Raw genomic sequence first — 23268 nt, 5'->3', positions numbered from 1 at the left:
TCATACACCTGCATATACACAAAAACCCACGGCCTTTTTATTTACATTTCAATACTTTTACGATAAAGTAAAAAAGGCAATTCCCAACCTTTCACTACCAGTAAAACGCTACAACTGCCTTGCAAAAAGTATATACATACCGCTGTGCCGGGGCCTCTGCAAGCCTCACAATAGAATGCTTGCTGCTGCTCTGATCACTGCTTCCCATATCTTGGGGTAAATATGGAGGAAGAGATTTACCCTTTCAGCCTATAGGAATCATTGCACGTAAGCATGCCATGCGTTCACTCAGCGTCTTCAGACACTTGAAGCATCTAAATATTTTCTCCATGATCGCAAAATGCCCTATGCCCAGATGACATTTTAATTTTTAAAACCAGATTATCAATCACGCATTTGCATTGTTTTAGGATTTATGAATTATAAACAAATAATTTGGGAAGAAATATCTAGAAAAATGAAGAAGTCTGAGATAAACAAAATTCCAAATATAAGAAAGTATCTAGAGAAGGCCCCAAATTCTGAAAAAATTGTCAAAGCAACGACCTACAACCTAGAAATCATCAGTAATGACTCAAGTCCAGTGAAATCTACAGGGCAAGTGCGGTGTCAGTGGCGCAGGGTGACACAAATTTGGCAGTGGGTGGAGGAAGGGTGGATGGACCAATAGCAGTTACAATGAAGTAAATATTACAAGAAAGAAATCCTGAGGACAGGAATGCTTAAAACATTTTCCAGCAGAAACAGGCAAGATCTTACAATACAGGAAATACTTATACATATACTACAGGAGAAAATATTGCAAAGCAATTTTCTGTTATTAGAAGCAACCCAAAGATTATTTCATATTCCCTTACTCCACCACCCTCAAATACAAATATTGAACTGAACCCTAGTATACTATTAAACTAAGGGCAATATATTTTATACTTAAATATGTATGCTTTCATATACTCAAATTTCTAAACAATAAGGCTTTGTTTGAAACTTTTAATCCCCAAAGGTTAACAGGGAGCCCAAGTGATAGGCGTTTTCTATTACTACTACAGCTATCTGTTGAAACTCATGATTTTACTGATTTATTTAGGAGTCAACTGGAAAAGATTTAACATTTTAACATAGCCACAAAACATGCTGGAGGACCAAATGTTCTATTTGTGGGGAATCAAAAAAAATATTTTCACAAAGGTAACAAACAGTCTTACAAAAGGGAAATGGGGAGACTAAGGAGAGAGGATGACAAATTGAATGTGGAATCCCAGATGGGATCCTGGAACAGAAAAAGGACATTAGATAAAATAAAGGACAGGTAAGTAAAGCATGGACTCTAGTTAATAACATGTATCAGCATTGTTAATTGTAACAAATAGACCATACTAACATATTAACAGGGAAAACTCTACTATATTCCCAGTTTTTCCATAAATCTCAAACTGTTCTAAAAGATAAAGTTTACTTACTTCTACCTCATATCATATACAAAAATGAACTCAAAATATATCAAAGACATAGATATAAGAGCTATAATTATAAAACTCTTTGAAGAAAATGCAGGTGTAAAAAGTTCATGACCTTGGATTAAGCAATGTTCCTCTAGCTAGGACACTGAAAAAGGGTAAGCAACCAAAGGAAAAAACATGTGAATTGGATTTTAAGTTTAGGAACTTTTGCGCTTCAGATGACTATCAAAAAAGTAAAAAGGCAATGCACAGAACAGGAAAAAATATTTACAAATCATGGATCTGATAAGGGTCTAGGGTCCAGAATACAGAGAGAACATGTAAAATTTAACAACAAAGGGGCACCTGGGTGGTTCAGTCAGTTGAGCTTTTGACTCCAGCTCAGGTGATGATCTCGTAGTCGTGGATTGAGCCCTGTGTTGGGCTCCACACTGGGCATGAAACCTGCTTGGAATTCTCTGTCTCCCTCTCTGTCCCTTCCCAGCCCATGCTCTCTTTAAATAAAACAGATAAAAGATTTCAATAGATTTTTCTCCAAAGAAGATACATAAATGACCAACAAGCACATGAAAGATGTTCAAAATCATTTGTCATTAAGGAAATGCAAGTCAAAACCACAGTGAGATACCACTTCACGTGTACTAAGTTGGCTATTAAAAAAGAAAAATGGGAAAATAATAAGATTGACAAGGATGTGGAGAAATTACAGCTGCCAGTGCAGCTGCTCTGGCAAACAGTGGCAGTTTCTCCAAAAGTTACAGTTACTATATGACCCAGCAATTACAGTCCTAAGTATATATCAAAAGGAACTGAAAAAATTATGTCCACACAAAAACTTGTACACAAATGCTCACAGCAGCATTATTTACAATAGCAAAAAAAAAATAGAAAGCCGTATGCCCATCAACTGATGAATGGATAAACAAAATGTGGTAAATCCATACAATGGAATATTATTTGGCAATAAAAAGGAATGAAGTACTGATACATGCTATAACACAAACCTTGGAAACATTACGTTAACTGAAAGAATCCAGACAAAAAAGGCCACATGTGGTAGGATTCTGTTTATATGCAATGTTTAGAATAGGTAAATCCATGGTCAGAAAGTAGATTAAGGCTTGCCAGGGTCTGGGGAAAAGGGATAATGAGAGTGACTACTAATGGGGGTACAGAGTTTCTGTTTGGGGTCATGAAAATATTTTGGAATCAGATAATAGTGATGGTTGTACAACTCTGAATTTACTGAAGACCACTGAATGGTACACCTTTAAAGGGGTGAATTTTATGTGAATTATGTCTCAAAAAAATATTTTATTTTGAGAGAGAGGAGGAAGTGGGGAGGGGCAGAGAGAGAGAGATTCCCAAGCAGGTTCCAAACCCTCAGTGCAGAGCCTGATGCAGGGCTTGAACTCCCCAGCCGTGAGATCATAACCTGAGCGGAAATCAAGGTTGGATGCTTAACTGAGTCACCCAGGCACCACTCAATAAAAAATATTTTTCAGTAAATTAAACTAAGGTGTTCAGTTACCCAGAGATTAATATTTTATTTAATTTCTTTCTTACAGACTTACTGCTCTAACCACAGACTGATAAATGCCAACTATCCTCAGATGAGAGTTGCTTAGGTTGGTAAAAATGTTTTAATTTTCCTTCCCAAGTTATTCCAGTTTTCTTTGTTGACTTTATATGCTTAACGTATACTAGGTGTTAATAAATATTCCAGGGACTGATTATACAACTTGACAGGCCTATAAGAGCACAGGGTAGAGCAGTGAGCCAGTTGTATACACTGGCATTAACCATGCCAGCAGCACAAATGGTGCTGCTGACCAAGCGCAATGGCTAAAACATCGCCCACCTGTCTATAGAGGATGAAGAGCCATTTTGTTTAACAGGCTGATAACTGGGAAAACAAAACAGTTCTTGGATTGTAAAAGCTGCTGGGAATAACTTTAAACATCTAGATAAAGTTCTACTTACTGTTCTTGAAAGCAGGGCTTCTTAAACCAATTTCATGGCCTCAAGGAAACCATATGCAAAACTGCATTTGTGCAATTTCTGCAGTGAGTACTCACACCTTCAAAAGATTTCCGATGGGCCCCAAAGAAGTTAAGAAGTGGTACTTTAAATGGTTGTTTCTGAAAATGTGGCCCAAAGTGCACTTGGACATTTAGGGACAATGAGAGCTCCTCCTCGTGGGGTTTAGAGAGTTAGATCTGTTATACCTTCCACCAACATCTTAAGTGGCATCAGATGGTATCCCAGACTAAGAAGCTTCCCCATTAAGGTGGGGAGGGGAGAAACCATGAGCTAACTCAATACAAAAATTGCTTTTTTCATAGCTGTACACAGAACATTTCCTGCGTACCAGGCTTAGTATCTAGAATACGCAGATGACCCTTGGCCCTGACCCCATGGCTCTCCAGTTTCTCAAGAGAAGTGTTCTTGAACTTGCCATTTCATCAAGAGCCCTTTAAGAGCAATATTCCAGAAAAGGCAAACTCTTTGGGATATTTTCAAAGAAAACCTTCAACTTTGGCTAAAGGCAAAATACGTGGAAAGTGTTCTCTGAGCTGGGAATGCTCCTTCCCTAAGAATATTTCAGGGGGTAATGGGAGATTACCCTTTTGCAGACTCCTACGAACCCACAGGAATTTACTAATTATAAACAAATTCAGGGGGCGCCTGGGTGGCTCAGTCAGTTAAGCGTCCGACTTCGGCTCAGGTCATGATCTCGCGGTCCATGAGTTCGAGATCCGCGTCAGGCTCTGTGCTGACGGCTCAGAGCCTAGAGCCTGGAGCCTGTTTCAGATTCTGTGTCTCCCTCTCTCTGACCCGCCCTCGTTCATGCTCTGTCTCTCTCTGTCTCAAAAATAAATAAACGTTAAAAAAAATTTTTTTTTATAAACAAATTCACTACAATTACCATCTGGACAAGAGAACAGTTAATATGTGAGACCTTACTTTTTGCACAGGTTTTAAAACCTGACTAGGCAAGAATAAGCTGCTAACTGCCCAACAGCCATTTTCTTAGTTTTAGCAGCTAAACTAACATTTTCCTTAAAGAAAATGTCAAGCTTCCCAAAACAATTTGAGGAGTACTAATATGGGCACCCACTTTTAGTGATCAATATTAAAGTAAAAAGCAAATGAATGTGAATATAAGCCCAAAACAACAGTGGTTAAAATCCACATCCAGTTTCTTGTTGCAGAAATATCATGCAGAAGCAGCTGCAGGTTCTGATGACATTCTTACGTTCTAGAAGAATTTCACATGAGTCACTGACATAAGATGAAAGGGGAAATATTTACCTTTGTGAGTTGAATTCAATTCACAAGAGCAAAAAGCTCAACTTTTAAAATATTAAGAGATATTTTATAAAAAACCCAAAGTTTTATTTCATTGTTAATGGTCAAAGCACTGTAGAAGTGACCCAGTACCTTATTAGTGTGTGTGTGCCTGGCTCTTCCTAAAGAGGCTCTGCCTAAAGAAGGCAAATGTCCCCAGAACAGTGTTTATAGGTTGGGTCATCCCCCTTTGACCTTCTCTCCCAGTCCCCATCCTCAATACAACCACTAGCACTGGGACTGGTCATCGGGCTCTTAGATGGTTGCTGACTGACCAGATATTCATTCTGTTGAGTCAGATGACTTTTCTGAAAGGATTAGAAACCTGTTAAAAATAGATCACAAGGAGGTAATGGTACCCACAGATGATAGCCGGGGCAACGGTGAAGTAACAACATAGGGAACACATGGGATACATCCACCATCATTTATGAAGTTTGTTGCTGTGGGCACCATTTATAACAGTTCTTACAGGTAGGTCAGAATTCAAAGGATCCTGCAGAGCTGTTAAGCAGGACCTCAGACCTGGATTCATCCAAGCATCTAATGGTGGCTGATCTGATGCAAAGACTTTCGTCTACTGAAAGATTTGAAACTAAGAAAATGCGAATGGGGGAAAAAAACCCCACCAAAGTCTGTTTTCTCCATTAATCTGGCCAACACAAAAAATTAATCTTGGCTTTTAAATGTGTTTATACAATGGGTAAAAACAATATAAAATGTTAAGTAGGTAAATACTAGAAGAAAACTTAAAACCATTTTTAGGGTAGTGACATTACATCTTCAATAGGGCTTTCTGGTTTCATATTAAACTGGAAATAGTTACTGTGACATTTAAAAATTAAGCACCTTGATCTGAAGTTGGTATCCAAAGAAGATATCTTTTAATACCCTCCTTATTACATCCTAAAGAGTTTTTAGCACTTACTGTGCATCAGCCACTTTTCTAAACACTTGACATGCATTTTCTCATTTATTCCCCACAAAAATCCTATGAAGTAGATACTATTGCACCCGCATTTTACAGAGGAAAAGGATGAGAATCAGAGAAGCTAAGTACGTGACTGAAGGCCACACAAGGTAAGTAAGTGGTGATCCTAAATCAGGCAGTGGGGCTCAATGCCCCTGATCCTCTTGTCTTCACTGCTTCTCTGGGGAGGACAAGGAAGGTGCATGACACCTCCCAGCAGCTGCCACTCAGTGTTGGGTTTGTCCCTGCCCAGCGGGACTACCAGGAACCCTGAGCCAAACTGCCACATCCTTGGGTAGGCTTTCCTTAAGTCAGCCTCCCTTCATAGCATCCTTCACTGAATCAAAGGCCCAACCCACAAATCTTTATGTTAACAGTTCCAATTGTAAAATGACCGGTTTCTTATCTAGCTAGAAGTTCCCACCATGAGCAAGGAGGAAAGTATACTCATGGGGGCAAGAGTCCTGAATCCCCACTTTTCAAGATGACTTAGAATTGGAACAGGTAAGAAAGAACAACCATAAGACAGTATCTATGGTGTTGCCAGCTGACCCCCTGTAAGAACTTGTAGTTACCTAGTTTTCTGAACAGCTGAAACATTAAGATTGTATAATGATTTTTCATACCATAATTCCCCAATATAAACAAATATCCTTAACTTTTATATTAGCTTAAGTTTGTAGCTAAGTATGTCACTGAAATGCCACCTGTTAGAGGTTACTTCTCAACTCGGTTTATGAAAGGTATCTATGAAGTTATCAAATTAGATATCTAAAAATTAGATCAGGTATAGTTAAACCTGATCATCTGACTACTGATTTCAAGCTAGGACTTAAATCATAGCCCCTCTTTTCTCAGAGGCTGGACTTCAAGTCTTATAACTGATTCTCTCCAAGAAGGCTAGGAGAATTACTCAAATTAGTCCACTTCTGGTGCCTTTTTTTACCGGTTAAAATTTTTTTTTTAATATTTATTCTTCAGAGAGAGAGACAGAACATGAGCTGGGGAGGGGCAGAGAGAGGGAGGAACACAGAATCTGAGGCAGGCTCCAGGCTCAGAGCTGTCAGCGCAGCTGTCAGGGTTCGAACTCACGAGCCGCAAGATCATGACCCGAGCTGAAGTCGGACGCTCAACCAACTGAGCCACCCAGACGCCCCTTTTAAATGGTTTTAAAGCAAAGATATAAACATGGCTGTATCACGGTGCCTAAGTGCCCATCAGCCACAAATCAGGGTGGAGTGCCTCCTCTGAAGATCCCTATAGACACCAAAATGGTGCCAAGGCAATGAGCACACATGAAATTAAACTCAGTAAAATCCAATCCCTACTTTTTTTAGCTGGTAGATTGGACAGGTATGATTAACACTGGGCAGTACTAAGCTGAATGTTAGCAGTGCCCCCTGCTTTTATACCCTGTTCAACTGGCAGGTGATAAAATTTGATAAGGAATCAGTGACAAGACACAGGAGCAGAGAAGGAGCAGCACCAAATATGTATGTCCTAAAATCAGTCTGTCTACTCAAAGAAAAAGAACATGGATCTGAATAGTGGAACAGTCCAAAGCATTTCTACTCTGTTTGAAGCAGAAGATGGTGTCACCAAGAGCAGGTACCACACCTCAAGAACTAGTAAACAACAAGGACCTCTGATGAAGGTAAGAAAAATTTGAATAGGCCTCAAAGTCTTTCCATTAATAAGCATGACCACCTTATCTTGTTTTCCTAAACCAACAGTTCTCAAACTTGAATCAGAGTCAGAATTCCCTGAAAGACTTGTTATATGTGAACAAGGCCCTATCCCTAGAATCTGATTCAATACCACTGAAATGGGGCTTGAGGTTTTATATTTCTAAGAGGTTACCAGTTGGTGCTAAACACTAGTTCAGAGACCACTGTTTGAGAACCACTGTCTAAAAACACTTTTAATCCATGACTTTGAGGGGGAGATCCCACTGTGTAACCTCCAAAAGCCCTTCAACATAATTCAAGCACTTTATACATGCACATTTAAGTGTTACCAAAACATAGCTTTTGGTCTTGGGAATCTGGCCTAGCGAAACGGACCTGAGTGAGCTTATAAAGTAAGGGCTCAAGATTCCCAGAATAACAGGTGCATATGATACATCCACTTATACATTCCAATTAATCATCACTGAGGCTTAGGGGTAGGCCTGAAAGTACCTAATGTGATTCTTAACTTGACTTCCTAATACATTCGTGGAAACACAATGGACACCAACAGAACCCTAGGGAGTAATTATGCATCTGACTTGCTTGACAACATCAAGACCATATATCAAGTTCTCCAAGGAAGACTAAAGACTTGCTATTCAAAGTATGGTCAGTGGACCTGCAGTAAGGGCACCACCTGGGAGGTTAAAAAGCCAAAATTTCAAGCCCACTCCTAACCTAACAGAATTCACACTTTATAAGGGTTCACAGGTAATCCCCAGACAAACCAACATTTAGGAAGCAAGATGGACAATATAGCACAGGAGACTCTGATATGTTACTTTTAAAAGCACTAGGACAGGGGCGCCTGGATGGCTCAGTCAGTTGGGTGTCCGACTTCGGCTCAGGTCACGATCTCGCGGTCCGTGGGTTCGAGCCCCGCGTCGGGCTCTGGGCTGATGGCTCAGAGCCTGGAGCCTGCTTCCGATTCTGTGTCTCCCTCTCTCTCTGCCCCTCCCCCGTTCATGCTCTGTCTCTCTCTCTCAAAAATAAATAAAACGTTAAAAAAAAATAAAAAAAAAATAAAAGCACTAGGACAAATATCTGGACTTCTCCACCTTCATGGAAAAAACTCTCGAATTTTGAACAGACTACTAACATCATCTCATAAAACAAATGAACGTTAAACTAAGAAGGGTCAAAGTTTGAGAAGCCCTCTCATCTAGCCAATATGTTTTTTAGTCTTGTAGTTAACATTCCACATTTACAAGTTCTCACAAACACATCACCTATAAAAATCACTGAGGACAGTTTCCTTCTATTGCTTCTAAACTTTCTAGCCCATGCAGAAACATTACTATATGCTTTATTCCAATAGTTTGATCTCAGTATGTAGGTAAGGAGTAGGATGGCTGAAGTATTATTCCAGTTGTGCAAAAACAGACCACTTACTATAGTTCTCAGAACACAGGATTGTTTCAAGCTTCCTTCAAAGGAGAAAGGCTTAGTTTGCCTCAAGGACTAGATTAAGCAGACTGTGAGAAACACATATGCATGAAACCACTACCCTAACACTGCCTAAACATGATCCTAAAAGTGCCATGAACTAAATCTTCTCGAATGGAATGGACAGTAAGCCAATTTCCAATCAATTTTGGTAGAGAAGACCATTATATCTAAGATTCACTGTCATTAACCTAAAAAATGTTCTTAATCATTTCTTTGAGGCACATTTATCTAAGTATGACAAAATTCTAAGACTATATTATCAAAAGTGGGCAATATTGACCTTCTTTATCTTTACTGTAGACACACACAAGTTCTAGCCTAAGAGAGATCAATAATACCTTCCCTAAAAATGACTTAAGCCTAAATATGGATATACATATAAAGATGGTCTATACATGCCACCCTTTGATCATTATGAAAGTGATTCAAAAGCCTCTCTGCCTGGATTCTACAAGTAGAATACCAATTAAGAACTTTTATTCAAAAAGTGCTAGGAAAGTTGAAATCACATAAGCATATAAAATAAGCAGTTCAAATCAGTTTCTCTTCATTTAATAAGCTTTTCTGCATTTGGAATTCAACTATCAACATTTTAGATAATGAATTTAAATTGTGAAACATGGCTTCAGCACTTTCAGGTTTGAGAAAAACTACATTTGGGAAGACCAAATCTGAATGAAAAAATGAAATGCTATCAGATTTTTTTTAATAGTAAAAACGAGTATTACTCTAACAGCAGTTGATACTTTATCAAGTAGTGGCACCAGTACACAAACAAGGCCTGACTTCAAAATATTAATCATTATTCTGGAAAGTCAGGGATAATAACCACATCAGTACCCTTGATTGGGTCCATACTTAGGAAATACAGATATGGGACCAACTAGAACATGACTCTTCCTGTCAACAGTCCCAAGCACATTTTTTGTACTCCAGCCAATACATTTCAGGGAACGAAAAATGAATTCACAGCTGAGTCCTGTCAACCTCTTCAGAAACATTTAGGAGCCAGTAAGATACTGAGCAGTAGCTTCAACAAGTACAGAACCTTGAGTGATTTGCATGCAAAACTGGAATCCTTACTCTACAGCATATAAATCAGTAATATACCAGTTATGGTTGTTATAGAACATTTGAGCCAACATACACTGATCCACAAATTCATATGCCATCTAAGCCAATATTCCCTTCACGTGAAAACTACTCAGAAGCAAATTCTAGTTTAAACCGCGTATTCACACTTCCAGAAAAAAATTCAAAGAAATGCTTTACTAAATTTAGTAATATTTAGTCCATATAGTGAGTCAGAATGAGACTCCCACTTTTGATAATACTAATGAAATATCTACACAATGTTACCAACCTCCCCCACCTATAAAGAAACACTATTTCATTAGTAACAAAGCTTACTTTTGTATAGCGATGGGGGGATTTGGAGGCTGGTTGCTTCTTCAGGTCAAGAAAGGCATCTCCGTTTTCTGTTTCTCCCACACTTCTCCTATCCATGGCTCCTTGGTCTACAATTCTTTGCACCTGGAAGATAAATCAGCAAAACTGTTACAGAGAACACTATGTTTTCAGAAGACTGTTTAAAACACTGAAACTCTTTTATCTCTTAAAATGACTACCTTTTAAAAACAAAGTCTCATTCAACAACTATTCCATAAACCAGAACCCACTTGGAAATAGAACCACTGGTACTTAGCTCTTCTAGTTAAGTGTTCTAAGCATCAAAGGGGTAAGGAAAGCATAAGTAGAAGGTGCCCAAATCAGGGTACAGCCTTCAAGCAGCTTTAAAACAAAAAGAAACCAAAATTAGTCACTGCCACCCATGAGGACCTTTCAGACAGCAGTGGGGAAGTTTTCCGAGTGGGGGCAGGTAGGAGACTAGTTGGGGCTGGGGATCCGGGAAGTCGGACTGTGGTAAAGTGCCTGTCACTTGCCAATGGACGGCGCCAGCTGCCCCTTGTTATCCAGAGGCCAGGGGCTGGGGCCCGAGCGCCCCCCACCCGGCCGGCGGCACCTGTGGCCATGTCAGGGGCGCCCATAGCAAGGAAGGGGCGAGATCCGGCTTCAGCTCCGAAACTCGGCTTTCCCGGGCCGCGACCCCAACCCCCGGCCCCTCGCGCAGGCCGCGGCCCAGCGGCCTCCTTCGGAGGAAGGGCGGGGACTGTACTCACGGAGGGGAGGCGGGCCGAAGGGAGCGGGGAGATCGAATCCCCCGGCCCGGCCGCTCCAAGCTGGAGCCGGCGCAGGCCCGCCGCCGTCCGCCCCGGCCCGGCGGCTCGGGCCCCGCCAGCCCGCCAGCCCGCTGCCCGCCGGCCGCCCCGCTGGCCTCGCGTCCCTGCCCGCCCCCCGCGCGTGCCCCGGCGCTCGCGCTCACGCACGCGACCCCGGGAGCAGCGCGCCCGCGCCCCTGCCCTTCCTGCGGCCCTTGGCGCGCGGCGCCTCGGCTCCCGCCGCCACCAGGCCCTTACTCTGTGCCTCCGCCGCTCGGCGGCCCTTCGCCTCGACCGCCGCTCCCCTCCCTACTGCCCGCGCCGGTCAGAGGGCTGCTCCGCGCGGCCTTCGCTCTCGCCCCCCCCGCCCCCCCGCCAGCTCGGACTGTCTCTCTTCAGCCGCCGTAACCACGGCCCAGCCCTCCGCCCCTCCTCCCGGGCCCCCTCCCCCTTAATAACTCCCTCCACGCACCCGGGCCCCAGCACCGCCTTCGCCGCCGCGCGCCCGGATGTGAGGTGGCCGCGGCAGTGCCGGGCGGAAAAGAGAAACATCTCGGCGCGCTCCTGGGGCGCCGGCCCTTGCGTGCGTCCGGCGGCGGGGAAGCGGAGGCGCCGAGGAGATGGCGGCGGCGGGGAGGGGGAGGCGGCGGGGGCCGCAGAAGCCCTTACAGGTGCGCACAGGCAGTCGTCCTGGGCAGCCCTGAGGAGGACTCTGCGTTCCCACGCGCGCTTCGGGGCGGAGCAGAACGGGGCGGGCGGTGCTGGGAGGCCGAGGCCCCAGGCTGGCAGTTCTCCCTGGAAGGCGGTGGCACCAGCGAAGTGGGCTGGGGTCTGCGGCCTGGTGCGACTTGTGAGCGCGTCGACTTCGACGTTCGCACAGTTCGCAACGGCGGGGAAGCCTGGGGCTTCGGCAGTGGCAGTCTGAGGAGAACCTGGGGGCTTTTGAGCTTCCCAGTTGTGGGCCCGAATCTCAAGTTTTTCATTAGTGGGTGTAATGTTGGGCAAAGCCCGAACAACTTTTGAGTTTTCGCTCTCCTTTCTAAAACGGCCCCTCTCTATAAATTTATGAGATTGTGCGTTGTTGCATTAACAAACTTGCCGCGCGACTGCTTTCGATTGAGCGAAGGGCGACTGACAGATTCATTGAAAGGGTTTTTTCCCCCATCATAACTCGAACCTTTCCATAGCTTGCACAGGAAGGGGAAGGGCGAGTGTCAAGCGCTTAGCACAGTGGCGAGACTGCAAATGCGAACACAGATGCAAACATAATTTCCCTACTCTGAGACAGGAGAGTAACTGCCGTGCTGGGGAGGAGCGATCAGTAAAGGTATGACGGTGATCACCTGTGAGCCTGATCTGCGGTAATAACACGAGCCCCAGTCTCTGTCCCTTGCGACCGCCTGGGGTTGATGTGAAATGATGTGTGGGCGTAGATTGGGATTGGGCATTGAGTGATCACTAAATTCCCTTCCTAGGAGTCTTGCCAACCGAGAAAATTATGAAAACGTTTTTCATCTGGAACACAGAATAAAGTGTATACTATCTTTGCAGGCAAGAGGCGGAGGGAGACGTTTGCAAATTAGGCCTGAGTTCACATCCCAGCTCTACCATACACTACAGGCTGGGGAGAATTAGGCCATTTATTTATCCTTAGCCTTGGTTTTGTAGTCTGTAAAATTGGAAAGATAACCCACTCACAGGGGCTGTTGTCAAGATTAAAAAGGTTAAGGTGGTTAAAAAGCCTTATACTGGTTTTGTGTGTGTATGTGTGTTTTAAGCCTACTGAGAGACACATTGTAAGTAATGAAACATTGTTCGTCTTAATATTTTAGAAATCAAGCTGCTTTTGGAATCCAGGTTCTTCAGAAGACTGAGGAAACGGTCTAATCCCATTGCTATCAGGAGTAGTGAAGAAGGCCTATTCTTTCAAGCTCTTAAATCCTGGCTCTGCCACTTAGTGTGAAACCTAAGCCAGTCATTTCACCTTCCTGGACCTGTTTACTTCTCTGTCAAAAAGGGACAGCAGTACCTATTTTTCAGGCTTATAGTGGGAATTAGAGATAACATTAAAAAAATTGCTCTAGTCAAGTATGGCTGTATAATCAACCATCCCCAAACTCCATTGGCTTAGCTCAATAATTATTTTGTACCCAAACCTTCAATTTAGGCCAGTACTACTGGGGACAGCTAGAACTAAATGGTCTCTGCTCCATTTAATAGGTGGAAAGCTTGGGGCTAGGATCATTTAGTGGCTCGCTTACTCACATATTTGGTGTTTGATGGTGGCTGTCAGCTGGGACTACTGGAGCAGTTGGATGGAAGTTTACACATGGCTTCTCTCTGTGACCTGAGCTTTTCTCACAACATAGTGCCAGGATTCCGAGGGCAGCCGGTTGCTGAATTGTCTTTTCTAATCTAGCCTTAGAGCCACTCGCTGTTCTGCCACAACAAACTATCTGCTCCTTAGATAGAAGTCACCAAGGGGAGGGGACTTAGACTACTTTTATATGGGAGAAGTGTCAAAGAATTAGTGGGCATATTTTCAAATTACCACAAATACACACAAAATCTGCTCAAGGCAATGTAGCTACCATGATAGAGGCCTGGTGCTAATTTTCTGGGCCCTCTGGTCTAGTTGGGATGCAGTCTTCCACCAGGCTCTTCTTCAGTACCTTGTAGAACCTTGGTCTTAACTCCCTTATCTTTCAGAGACTCAATTTGTCCTCGTGAAAAGAGAAGCAAATTAGTACCTGGGAATAAAGGTAATAAATAAAGGAGGGCATCTATAAATGTCTTTCACCTGTGCCATGCAAAAGCTAGATGCTTGCAAGTCCTTGTTTCATTGTAGCTTTCGAGTATCATTCTCCTTGGTAAGAATGATAGTTTGTAATTCTACAATGCCCCTCTTTGCAGTTAATAATGAATTTTCAAATATCAGTATGAGAAGCCTCTTTGAGAGAATAAGAGAAATTACTCTTGTTCTTTAATACGTATTTGTAAGGTCTTAGTTTAGGTTCAATTGTTGGCTCATAGTTTGGCATAAGGGGACTCAAAAGTTCAGTCTGTTGGGGAAATTAGCAGTCGAAGAGCAGTAGAGAAGCACATGAAAATACTAAAAACCTGGTAATTTTGAGAGCAGCCTCATCTCAGTTGGGATTACACCTCAACTACCCAGCACCTCTCTAAGTGGGCTTTTTCTTGTTCATTTTTTCCTGCTCCAAGGGTAATCCCTGGTTCCAAGAAAATAAAATTTCAACAGTTTCACAGGTATGTGGCATCATGTACTCAGGTTAAAGACCATAAAGAAATTAAGGGACTTTTAGAAGACCACACAACAGGGGCACCTGCATGGCTCAGTTGGTTGAGCATCCAACATAGGCTCAGGTCATGACCTCACAGTTCGTGAGTTCGAGCTCTGTGACTGACTCTGTGTTGACAACTCAAAGCCTGGAGTCTGCTTCAGATTCTGTGCCTCCCTCTCTCTCTCCCCAACTCACATTCTGTCTCTCTCTCAAAAATAAACATTAAAAAAAAGAAAAAAAGACCACACAACAAATTCTTTGCAGAGCCTCTACCCTTTCTGGAACTTTATATCTTTGATTTTATTTACGGGAAGTACTTAAAACAAACGGATGAAATCATGCAAGTGCTACCGCACTATTATTCTATACAGTTATGTTCTAATCTTTCCTGGCAGGAGTAATTATATGCATCATAATAACTCAAATGAAAATAACCCTTCCTAAGTTAGAGTTGTTGGTAGTAAAGGCACATGACAGGAATAAAGTATCCACAAATCATCTAGGAAGTATAAAGTACTCATAGGACTAACTTTAGTAAATGTTAGTGTTAATTAGGACTTTGAAACTCACTCAATTAGTCATCCCTAAAAGATTGGTTTCACGTGTCCAGCTAAAGTGGAACGTCTTTTAAACAACTTGTTTTTGGCAACAAAAATTAGCACACGTAAAAAGCAGAGCAGAAATGCAAATTACCTGCGTGATTCTAATCCAGGGATATTCAACAAGTTATTTTACCTCATGTTTGTAATATATAATCTTCCAAGCATTTAAGTACAAAATGCTAGCCTTTGCTCTCTCCACCAGAAATCTCATGTGCTTTCAAATGTTTTATAAAGCATAGGAGAAAAGCATACAAAGATGCCCCACCTACTTTCTCTCACCCCTATTTTTAAAAGATCGGAATAGACTCATTAAAAAAAATTTAACGACTGTTTACTAACAATTAGTGATTGCTAATTACAATTTTAAAGGAAGAGTTAAGAGAAGATACCAGCTGGGGATAAATTAAATTCGGGGGCTGCGGAAAGACATCTCTCCCTCCCTCACCCTTCCAGATTGACTACGTCCCTGGTACACGCGTGCGCGCCCTAGTCCTTAGGAGCTGGCTCGCACTGCCGGGGAACGCACCGTGGAGAACCAAGAGCCAGAGAGGCTCACGCGGTAGCCTGAAGGTGGGGGGGTGGGGGGAGGAGAACCTTCGTCATCGTGGGCCACCAGACGGGGACCTCATACCTAGTGCTTGCCGCACGAGGCGTAGCTCCGAGATCCGCTTCGAAACAGCTCCTACCCTTGTCTAAAAGTAGCTGTAGGAAGCTGAGCTGTGAAAGAAGCGAATGGGCCAGGAGGCCGAAAACTCTCCTTGGGGTTGCCCAAACGATGCATTCCTCCCCACACCTTGGGACCAGCTCGGCATTGCAGGTGCCCCTCGACTGCCAGAGGGAGGCGTGTCATCTACCAGACGGAAGCTGCGCGAACTACAGGGTCCCAGATGGGGCGTCTCACACGCTTGCCGCGTCACCGTGGAGACGGGGGCGGGGCCGGCGCAAGACTCCAGAGCAGAGGCGCGGGAAGCGCCGAGGCAGGCGGTGGCCGCGGGGGGCTAGAGCCGCGCCAGCTACGTCTGCCCACTCCCGCCGGGGCTTCTGGAGGCGCGAGGCCTGAGGGCTCGGCTTGTCCAGGTATGAGGCTGGATCGAATCGTCCCCAGCTTGTGAGTGGCTCGGTCTCCTCGGTTGGGCGGCGAGAGCATATCCCTCCGAGTTGGGCCCAGTAACCTACTCTCCTCTCTGAGCCTCCGCTTCCTTCCCTAGAAGTAAGTGCAAGCGGTGCTGCCTACCCATTGACTGTGATTCGGGTGTGGAAGAGGTGTGAAGAGAGCGCGTAGGACTCGCGGAATCCGCCTTTCTCGCCCAGCGCGGAGCTCGCGTCCTTCCCGTCCGGGGCTGCTTCCGGTCAGCGACTTGTTGCCCAGGCCCCGGGGCGCCGCATCCTCCCGCGATTCTGGTGCGCTGAAGGCGGGTGCGGGTGCGTGCGTCCCGGTAAGGCTCTTTAGCTTGCGCGGTTCCCTGCTGCGTGGCCGGGCCGGGGACTTCTGTGCACAGACCTCAGGGTCCCCATCTGATCCCCGAAGGGCCCAACAGAGCAAAAACAGTGAAGCCTCTCCAGCAGTGGGAGACCAATGCTTCATTTTTATTTCATAAGAGGCTAGTCAGCTTTCCTGTCAACTCTGTGTAGATGCAGTCAATGTTGAACGGATGGTGTTAGGGACCTGAGTACCAGCCCTACAGCTTAGCTAGTTACCTCACTTAGATACTTCGTTGGGAAAATGAAATGGCTACCGCCCGTTCAGGTGGTTGTTAAAAAGCAGGTAATTAATGAAAAATGCTTAGTACTATCTATACTTGGCACAGAGTACCCGCTTCATTAGTGGTGTTTTGTTTTGTTTTGTTTTTGGTCTATTCGTTTTAGATTTAGTGGTACCCGCCTAACTAAGTGCGTTGAAAGTATGAGACTTCTAATGTCAGAGAAGCCTTCCTGGAAGAAGTAGTTGAAACTTATTCTGGGGCTTAAGATATAAATATAGGCCTTTCTTCGCTTTTCTTTCGTAGGATCACTCATTTCTCATTGTTAGCAGCCACAAAATACCGTAGAAACTTCTTTAAGAAGTTAACTTCGTCGGAAGGAAATGCTCTCGCCGCTCAACCGAGGAGGCGGAGCCCTCAGGCCTCGCGCCTCGAGTAGACCCGCCGGCAGTGGGCAAATATACGTGATTTTTAAAAACTAATATTAAAAGTTTGTAATAGAAAATAGCCCTATTCCCCAGTTATAATTTCCATTCTGCTAGCTCTTTCTCTGGCTCTTCTAGAAGTTGGAAGTAAATATCCTTATGGGTGATATTTCCTGATTTTTTAGTTTTACACATAAAGTATTGACTGCTTCTTGTGGAAGATAAGTGCTTAGCTCAGTTTTCCTTCCATCTTATCGCCATTGTGGTTATGTGTTAATTTAATGTTAAATTAATGGTCGGGGCTCCGGGGTGGCTCAGTTGGTTAAGCATCTGACTCTTGGTTTTGGACTCAGGTCTCATCTGTGCTCGCTTGGGCAGCACATATACTAAAATTGGACTCAGGTCTGATCTCATGGTTGGTGAGTTTGAGCCCCCCATCAGGCTCTGCACTGATGGTGAGGAGCCTGCTTGGGATTCTCTTTATCTCCCTCTCTCTCTGCCCCTCCCCCGCTCAGGTGTGCACACACATGCTCTCTTTCTCTCTCTCTCAATAAATAAATAAACTTAGCAAAAAAAATTTTTTTAAATTAATGATCAATGTTCTATAACATTTCATAGCTAAATCAAGTAGAGTACTGCAACTCTTTCTTCTCCATCCCATTATTTTTTCTGAGAATTAATAATTATCTTCTTTTCTCATTTGCCTGGTATTCCATACACAGATCACTAATTTTTTTTTCTGAGTGATTCAGCATTTCTTTTATGCCTATCAGTAATTTTCTGCAAAATTACTTTAAAAACGGTCAATTTCCTCTCTTTCTTGGAGACCCTCCTCTTCTCTAATCTGAACTGGTTGCTCTGTGCCTGCTGTACTCAGTTCTAATCTGGAGACTTCTTTTCACATCTATCCTGGGATTTTCTTCTTTTTGATATTGTATTGAATTCATTCTTGCCTGTATTCCCATTTTTTTGCCCTTAATTTGCTTCCTTGGTTTTTGGGATACCTTTTCCTGTAATAACTGCTACTTCTACTTCCTCCTTCTCTTTTTCTTCCTTAAACAGCTTTATTGTGATGTAAGTCACATATGATACAATTCACTAATTGAAAGTGTTCAGTATTTTTTAAATCTATTGTTATGCAACCATCTCACCATACTCAATTTTAGAACATTTTCACCATCCAAAAAAGAAACCCTTATTTGTTAGTAGTAATTCCCTTTTCCCTTCAATCCTCCCAGCCCTAGACAGCCAGGAATTTACTTTATGACTCATAGATTTATCTGTTCTGGACATTTCATATAAGTGGAATTGTATGATGTTATAGGTCTTTGTAATTGGCTTCTTTCACTTAGCATGTTTTAGCATGCAACCATATTTTAACATGTAACAGTACTGTGTTTCTTTTTATGGTTGCATAATATTTCATGGTATGGTTATACCATATTTTGTTTGCCCATCCATGAGTTGATGGACATTTGGGTTTTCACTTTTTTGGCTATTATTAATGTCGCCGTGAACATTCATGTACAAGTTTTTGTATAGACGTTTGTTTTGAGTTCTTTTGGCTATGTACATAGGAATGGAACTGCTGGATCAAATGGTAACTCTATTTATCTTTTAGAGGAACTGCCAGTTTTCCAAAGTGGCTTGCACCTTTTTATATTATCACCATCAGTGTATGAGGGTTTCATTTTCTCTACATCCTCACCAACACTTATTATCTTTTTGTCTTTTTATTTTGAAGTTTAATCTCTACACCCAACATGGGACTTGAATTCAAGACCCTGAGATCACATTGCTCCCTCCAACTAAGCCAGCCAGGTGCCCTAATCTTTGTCTTTTCGATTACAGCCATCCTAATGGTTATCTTATTTGATTTGCATTTTCCTGATGGCTAATAATGTTGAACATCTGTAATGGGCTTATTGGCCATTTATGTATTTTCTTTGGAGAAATGTCTATTCATATCCCTTGTCCATTTTTAAATTGGGGTTTTTTATGGAGTTGTAGGAATTTTTAAAAATATAAACTAGATGTGTCTCTTAGCAGATTTGCAAATATTTTCTCCCAGTGAGTGGTGTTTTCACTTCCTTGATGTCCTTTGTGTCCTTTGAAACACAACTGTTTTTAATTTTGACAATGTCTAGTTTTCCTGTAAGTTCTCAAGAACCGGGTAGCCTAAGCTTTTTCTCCGTGCACGTGGGAAAAAGTGTTTGATCTACTCTGACATTTAGCCTCTGTGCAGGACCTCTCATCTGAGGATTTATTTCAATTTTGAGAGACTTTCTTCTTATTTCTTTGATCTTTTCTTCCTCTTTCACTCTCATCTCTCTCTGGAATACCTGCTAGTTGCATATCTGATCCCCTGGATTGAGCCTCTGATTTTCTAACTTTTTTTTCCTTTTGTCATTCCCCCCTCCCTTTCTCTGTCTGGGACATTTCTTCAATGTTATCAGCCACCTTCTAATGTTTTCGCTCTCCTGTTTCTTGTTCTTCTTTTGTTTTCTTTTAAATAACCCTTATTTTATTCAATGGATTATATTATTCTATAGTATGTACTCTTTATGTTTTTGAGGATATTAACTATAAGAGTTGTCTTTTTGTTGTTGTTGGTTTTTTCTTGTGTTCCCCATATTGTCTTTGTTTCATCCAGAATTTTAAGAAACATTTTGTTATGAAATGTTTCAAGCACTTATAATATGTACCCATCACAGAGAAACCCCCCCCCATATACCTTTATCCACGTTTACTACTTTCCCTCCCATTTTAAAAAGTCTTTTCCTTCATGATGGTTGCAAGATGGGGTTTTTCCAACCCTACCTCTTCCACATTTCTCAGTGAGCATTCTGTGTATGGATGAGCCCTCCCTTCTCCCACATGTATCTGTCTCTTCATTTGTTTATTTTCAGCCCTGACTCATGAATAGCCATTTTATTCTATGGGTTTTATTACTGTCCTTAACAATTTTAGTGCTCAAATTTATCCTAACTTATCTGTAATTTTTTTGGTATATTCTGTAAAAGATGAGGTGCTGTTTTAAAAAACAACCAACACTGCTATCACAGTAAAAACCTTAATGGTAATTCCTTAATAACTTATTAAAATATTTTTTAGTGTAGAAAAAGTTTAGGGGTGCCTGGTTGGCTCAGTCAGTTAAGCTTCTAACTTTGGTTCAGGCTATGATCTTATGGTTAGTGAGTTCGGGCCCTGCATCAGGCTCTCAGCTGTCAGCACAGAGCCTGCTTCAAATCCTCTGTTCCCCTCTGTCTCTGCCCCTCCCCTGCTCACGTGTTCTCTCTCTTTCTCAAAAAAAAAAAAAAAAAAAAAAAAAAAAAAAGTTTACATGTCCCTGATTGTTCCATGTTTTTTTAAGTTTATTTTTCTTTTTTCTTTTTTAAAGTAGGCTTCTTGCCCAGTGTGGAGCCCAAAGTGGAGCTTGAACTCATAACCCTGAGTTCAAGACCTGAGCCGAATTAAGAGTTGGATGCTTAACCAGTGGACCCACTCAGGTGCCCCCAAAGTTTATTTATTTATTTTTAGTAATCTCTACACCCAGCGTTGGGCTTTGACTCACAACCCCAGGATCAAGGGTCACACACTCTTCCAACTGAGCCAGCCAGGCATCCCTGTTTCATGTTTTTTTGTCTGACAGTTGGTTTGTAGTTAGATTGTTAAAATCAAGGTCGAAAATCAAGATCCAAAGTCAAAGTCCATATGTTGCATTTGGTTGCTATGCATCTTAAGTGTCTTTTTTTTTTTTTTTTTTAATTTTTAAAGTAATCTCTACACCCAACGTGGGGCTTGAACTCACAATCCAAGATTGAGTCACATGTTCCCCTGACTGAGCCAGCAAGGCACCCCTTTAGTGTCTTTTAATGTATAAGTTTCCCTCTCTTTCCTTTGCTGTTCACTTATTGAAGGAACTGGTTGTTAGTCTTGTGGTTTCCTACATCATTGATTTTGCAGAGTGCAGAATCATTTTTATTTGTTCCCTCCATTTTTTATAAGTTGGTACTTCATTGTAGATGAGGCTTGTTGATATTTAGATTCAAGTTCTTGGCAGGAATATGTCATAGGTTGTGGCACTTCCTCAGATTCCTGTTTTTGGAATTGGAGGTCACATCTTATTGGAGGTCACATCTACATGTCTTGTGATTCTTGATTGTCCATTCGTACTTAAGTGTCAGCAACTGAGAAATGATTTGGAAGCTCCTAGTGTCTGAGCAGGACTTGTAGGTTTGTGAGCTTTTCTCTAAGGGCAAGCCTACATTTTCACTGAGGGAGGTAGGCACGGGTATAAGAATCTTCAGGGCTGTTCATTCTTAGCATCTTCTGCAAAAATTCTTCCCATCTCCCATCTCTCCTGAATCCTTCCCATCTTCCCATCTCCTCCCTGATTGGGAGGTACCAGTCTAGCTGCCAGAATTCTGGAAGCAGAGTGTGGAGAAGGAGTTGGATACCCTGCCTGGCAGGGGTTGGGAGGAGACCAGGGCCCCCAAATGCTCACCATATAGACTTTCATTCAGTCCTCTCATTTGTGGCCTATAGCTATGATTGTGGGAGCCATTCCTTATTCCTTCTAGTTCTCAGCTCTTCTGGGATTCTTTTTTTTTTTTTTTTTTTTTTAAATTTTTTCAACGTTTTTTATTTATTTTTGGGACAGAGAGAGACAGAGCATGAACGGGGGAGGGGCAGAGAGAGGGAGACACAGAATCGGAAACAGGCTCCAGGCTCCGAGCCATCAGCCCAGAGCCTGACGCGGGGCTCGAACTCACGGACCGCGAGATCGTGACCTGGCTGAAGTCGGACGCTTAACCGACTGCGCCACCCAGGCGCCCCTCTTCTGGGATTCTATGGGCCTGCTGTCTTTTGTATCCCACACTGTAGATATTCACTTCTCAAAATGTTAGGCCAGTTAATTTTCCTCCATTTTCTTGCAAAGATTTGTGGAAATCTTTTCTATGATCTCTTCTATCTCTTGGACCTTAGGGTTTATACCCTTTTATCCTTTACTATCATCTTAGGATGTCAATATATGGGTTTAACTGGGAGTCCACACCTACTAATCTCATTTTTCTTGGATTATCTTTTGTATTTGGTTATTATGTGTATTCCAACTCAGGAGCAAGTTCATATTCATACATACCCTTACTGAGATCTGTCTGGGTCTTTCCAGTGTTTATATATCTCATCTGTCAAGTTCCAGACATTGCTTTAGATATTGGAGATATAGTGGTAAGAAGGTCAGATATGTTTCTGTTTTCCTGTTTTCATGGGATTTATATTCTAGTAGGGAAAGCAGATAGTCACAAGTAGTTGAAATGTTGGCACAGAGTATATAACAAAAGGGAATCTTTGACCGCAGGTAACATTCCATGGAATCATTATAACAAGACATATACCCAAGGCAATGACCCATTTATTATAACAGTATTTAGCCAAAAATCCCTATTTGATTATCCTTTAATTTACAGAAATAGTCGCTAATGGTGACCTTTGTTACTTGGAATGTGATACTAGAAAGAGTAGGAGGACAAATGTTTGATGTCAGTAAGGACTATTTTTTGTACAGATTAACTCTCTTCTCTAGCTAATTCCTTTTCTGATTGTCATTGAAATATATGACCTTGATTATAAGGGTGATTTTATTCTTTTAGAATGAATGTCTTTTTACGAATGCCTCACAATTACTCGACATAGGACAAGTCCGCCCTATTAGCTTTCCTCCACCATGTACTTAAATCTTACTCCTTTGTCTTACTACTTGAATTAGTTTCCAAAGGCTGCTGTGACAAAATGGTATACACTGGGTGGCTTAAAAACAATAGAAATGTATTGTCTCATAGTTCTGGAAGCCAGAAATCTGAAATCAAGATGTCAACAGGGCCATCCTCTTTCTGAAGGCTCTGGAAGAGGGTCTGTTCCATGTGCTTTTCTTAGCCCTTGGTGTTCCTTGCCAGCAGCCCTTGGTGTTCCTTGGCTTATGGACACATCATTCCAGTCTCTGCTTTCATCATCACATGCTGTTCTCCCTGTGTGTCTGTATTCACATGGCATTCT

The 23268-nt window shown here is 42.4% G+C and overlaps 2 protein-coding genes across 23 annotated transcripts in view; one reads left to right on the top strand and one right to left on the bottom strand.

The window, feature by feature from the left end:
* EIF4ENIF1 (eukaryotic translation initiation factor 4E nuclear import factor 1) overlaps window positions 1-11532 on the bottom strand; it is a 44713-nt gene extending 33181 nt beyond the window's left edge. For 4 of the 9 annotated variants that reach the window (XM_042961840.1, XM_042961846.1, XM_042961847.1 and 1 more), the window contains exons 1-2: window positions 11141-11250; window positions 10371-10493 (exon numbers count right to left, since the gene is read on the bottom strand). In XM_042961840.1, the coding sequence (XP_042817774.1) occupies window positions 10371-10466 (96 nt within the window). In that variant the 5' untranslated portion in view covers window positions 10467-10493; window positions 11141-11250. Of the gene's footprint in view, window positions 1-10370; window positions 10494-10588; window positions 10607-10639; window positions 10745-10903; window positions 10923-10983; window positions 11105-11140; window positions 11251-11437 lie in introns of those variants that run through there. The other 5 variants (XM_042961841.1, XM_042961842.1, XM_042961845.1 and 2 more) reach the window with 5 other exon arrangements.
* Window positions 11533-16039: 4507 nt separating this feature from the next.
* The window catches only part of SFI1 (SFI1 centrin binding protein), a 106290-nt gene continuing 99061 nt past the window's right edge, over window positions 16040-23268 (top strand). For 12 of the 14 annotated variants that reach the window (XM_042961430.1, XM_042961434.1, XM_042961429.1 and 9 more), the window contains exon 1: window positions 16040-16160. The gene's annotated coding sequence lies outside the window, so the exon portion shown is untranslated. The other 2 variants (XM_007082577.2, XM_007082575.3) reach the window with 2 other exon arrangements.

This window comes from Panthera tigris, chromosome D3 (genome assembly GCF_018350195.1).
Source record: "Panthera tigris isolate Pti1 chromosome D3, P.tigris_Pti1_mat1.1, whole genome shotgun sequence".
NCBI lineage: Eukaryota > Metazoa > Chordata > Mammalia > Carnivora > Felidae > Panthera > Panthera tigris.
Note: the sequence above shows the minus strand (reverse complement) of the source record. Positions and strands in the feature narration are given on the sequence as shown.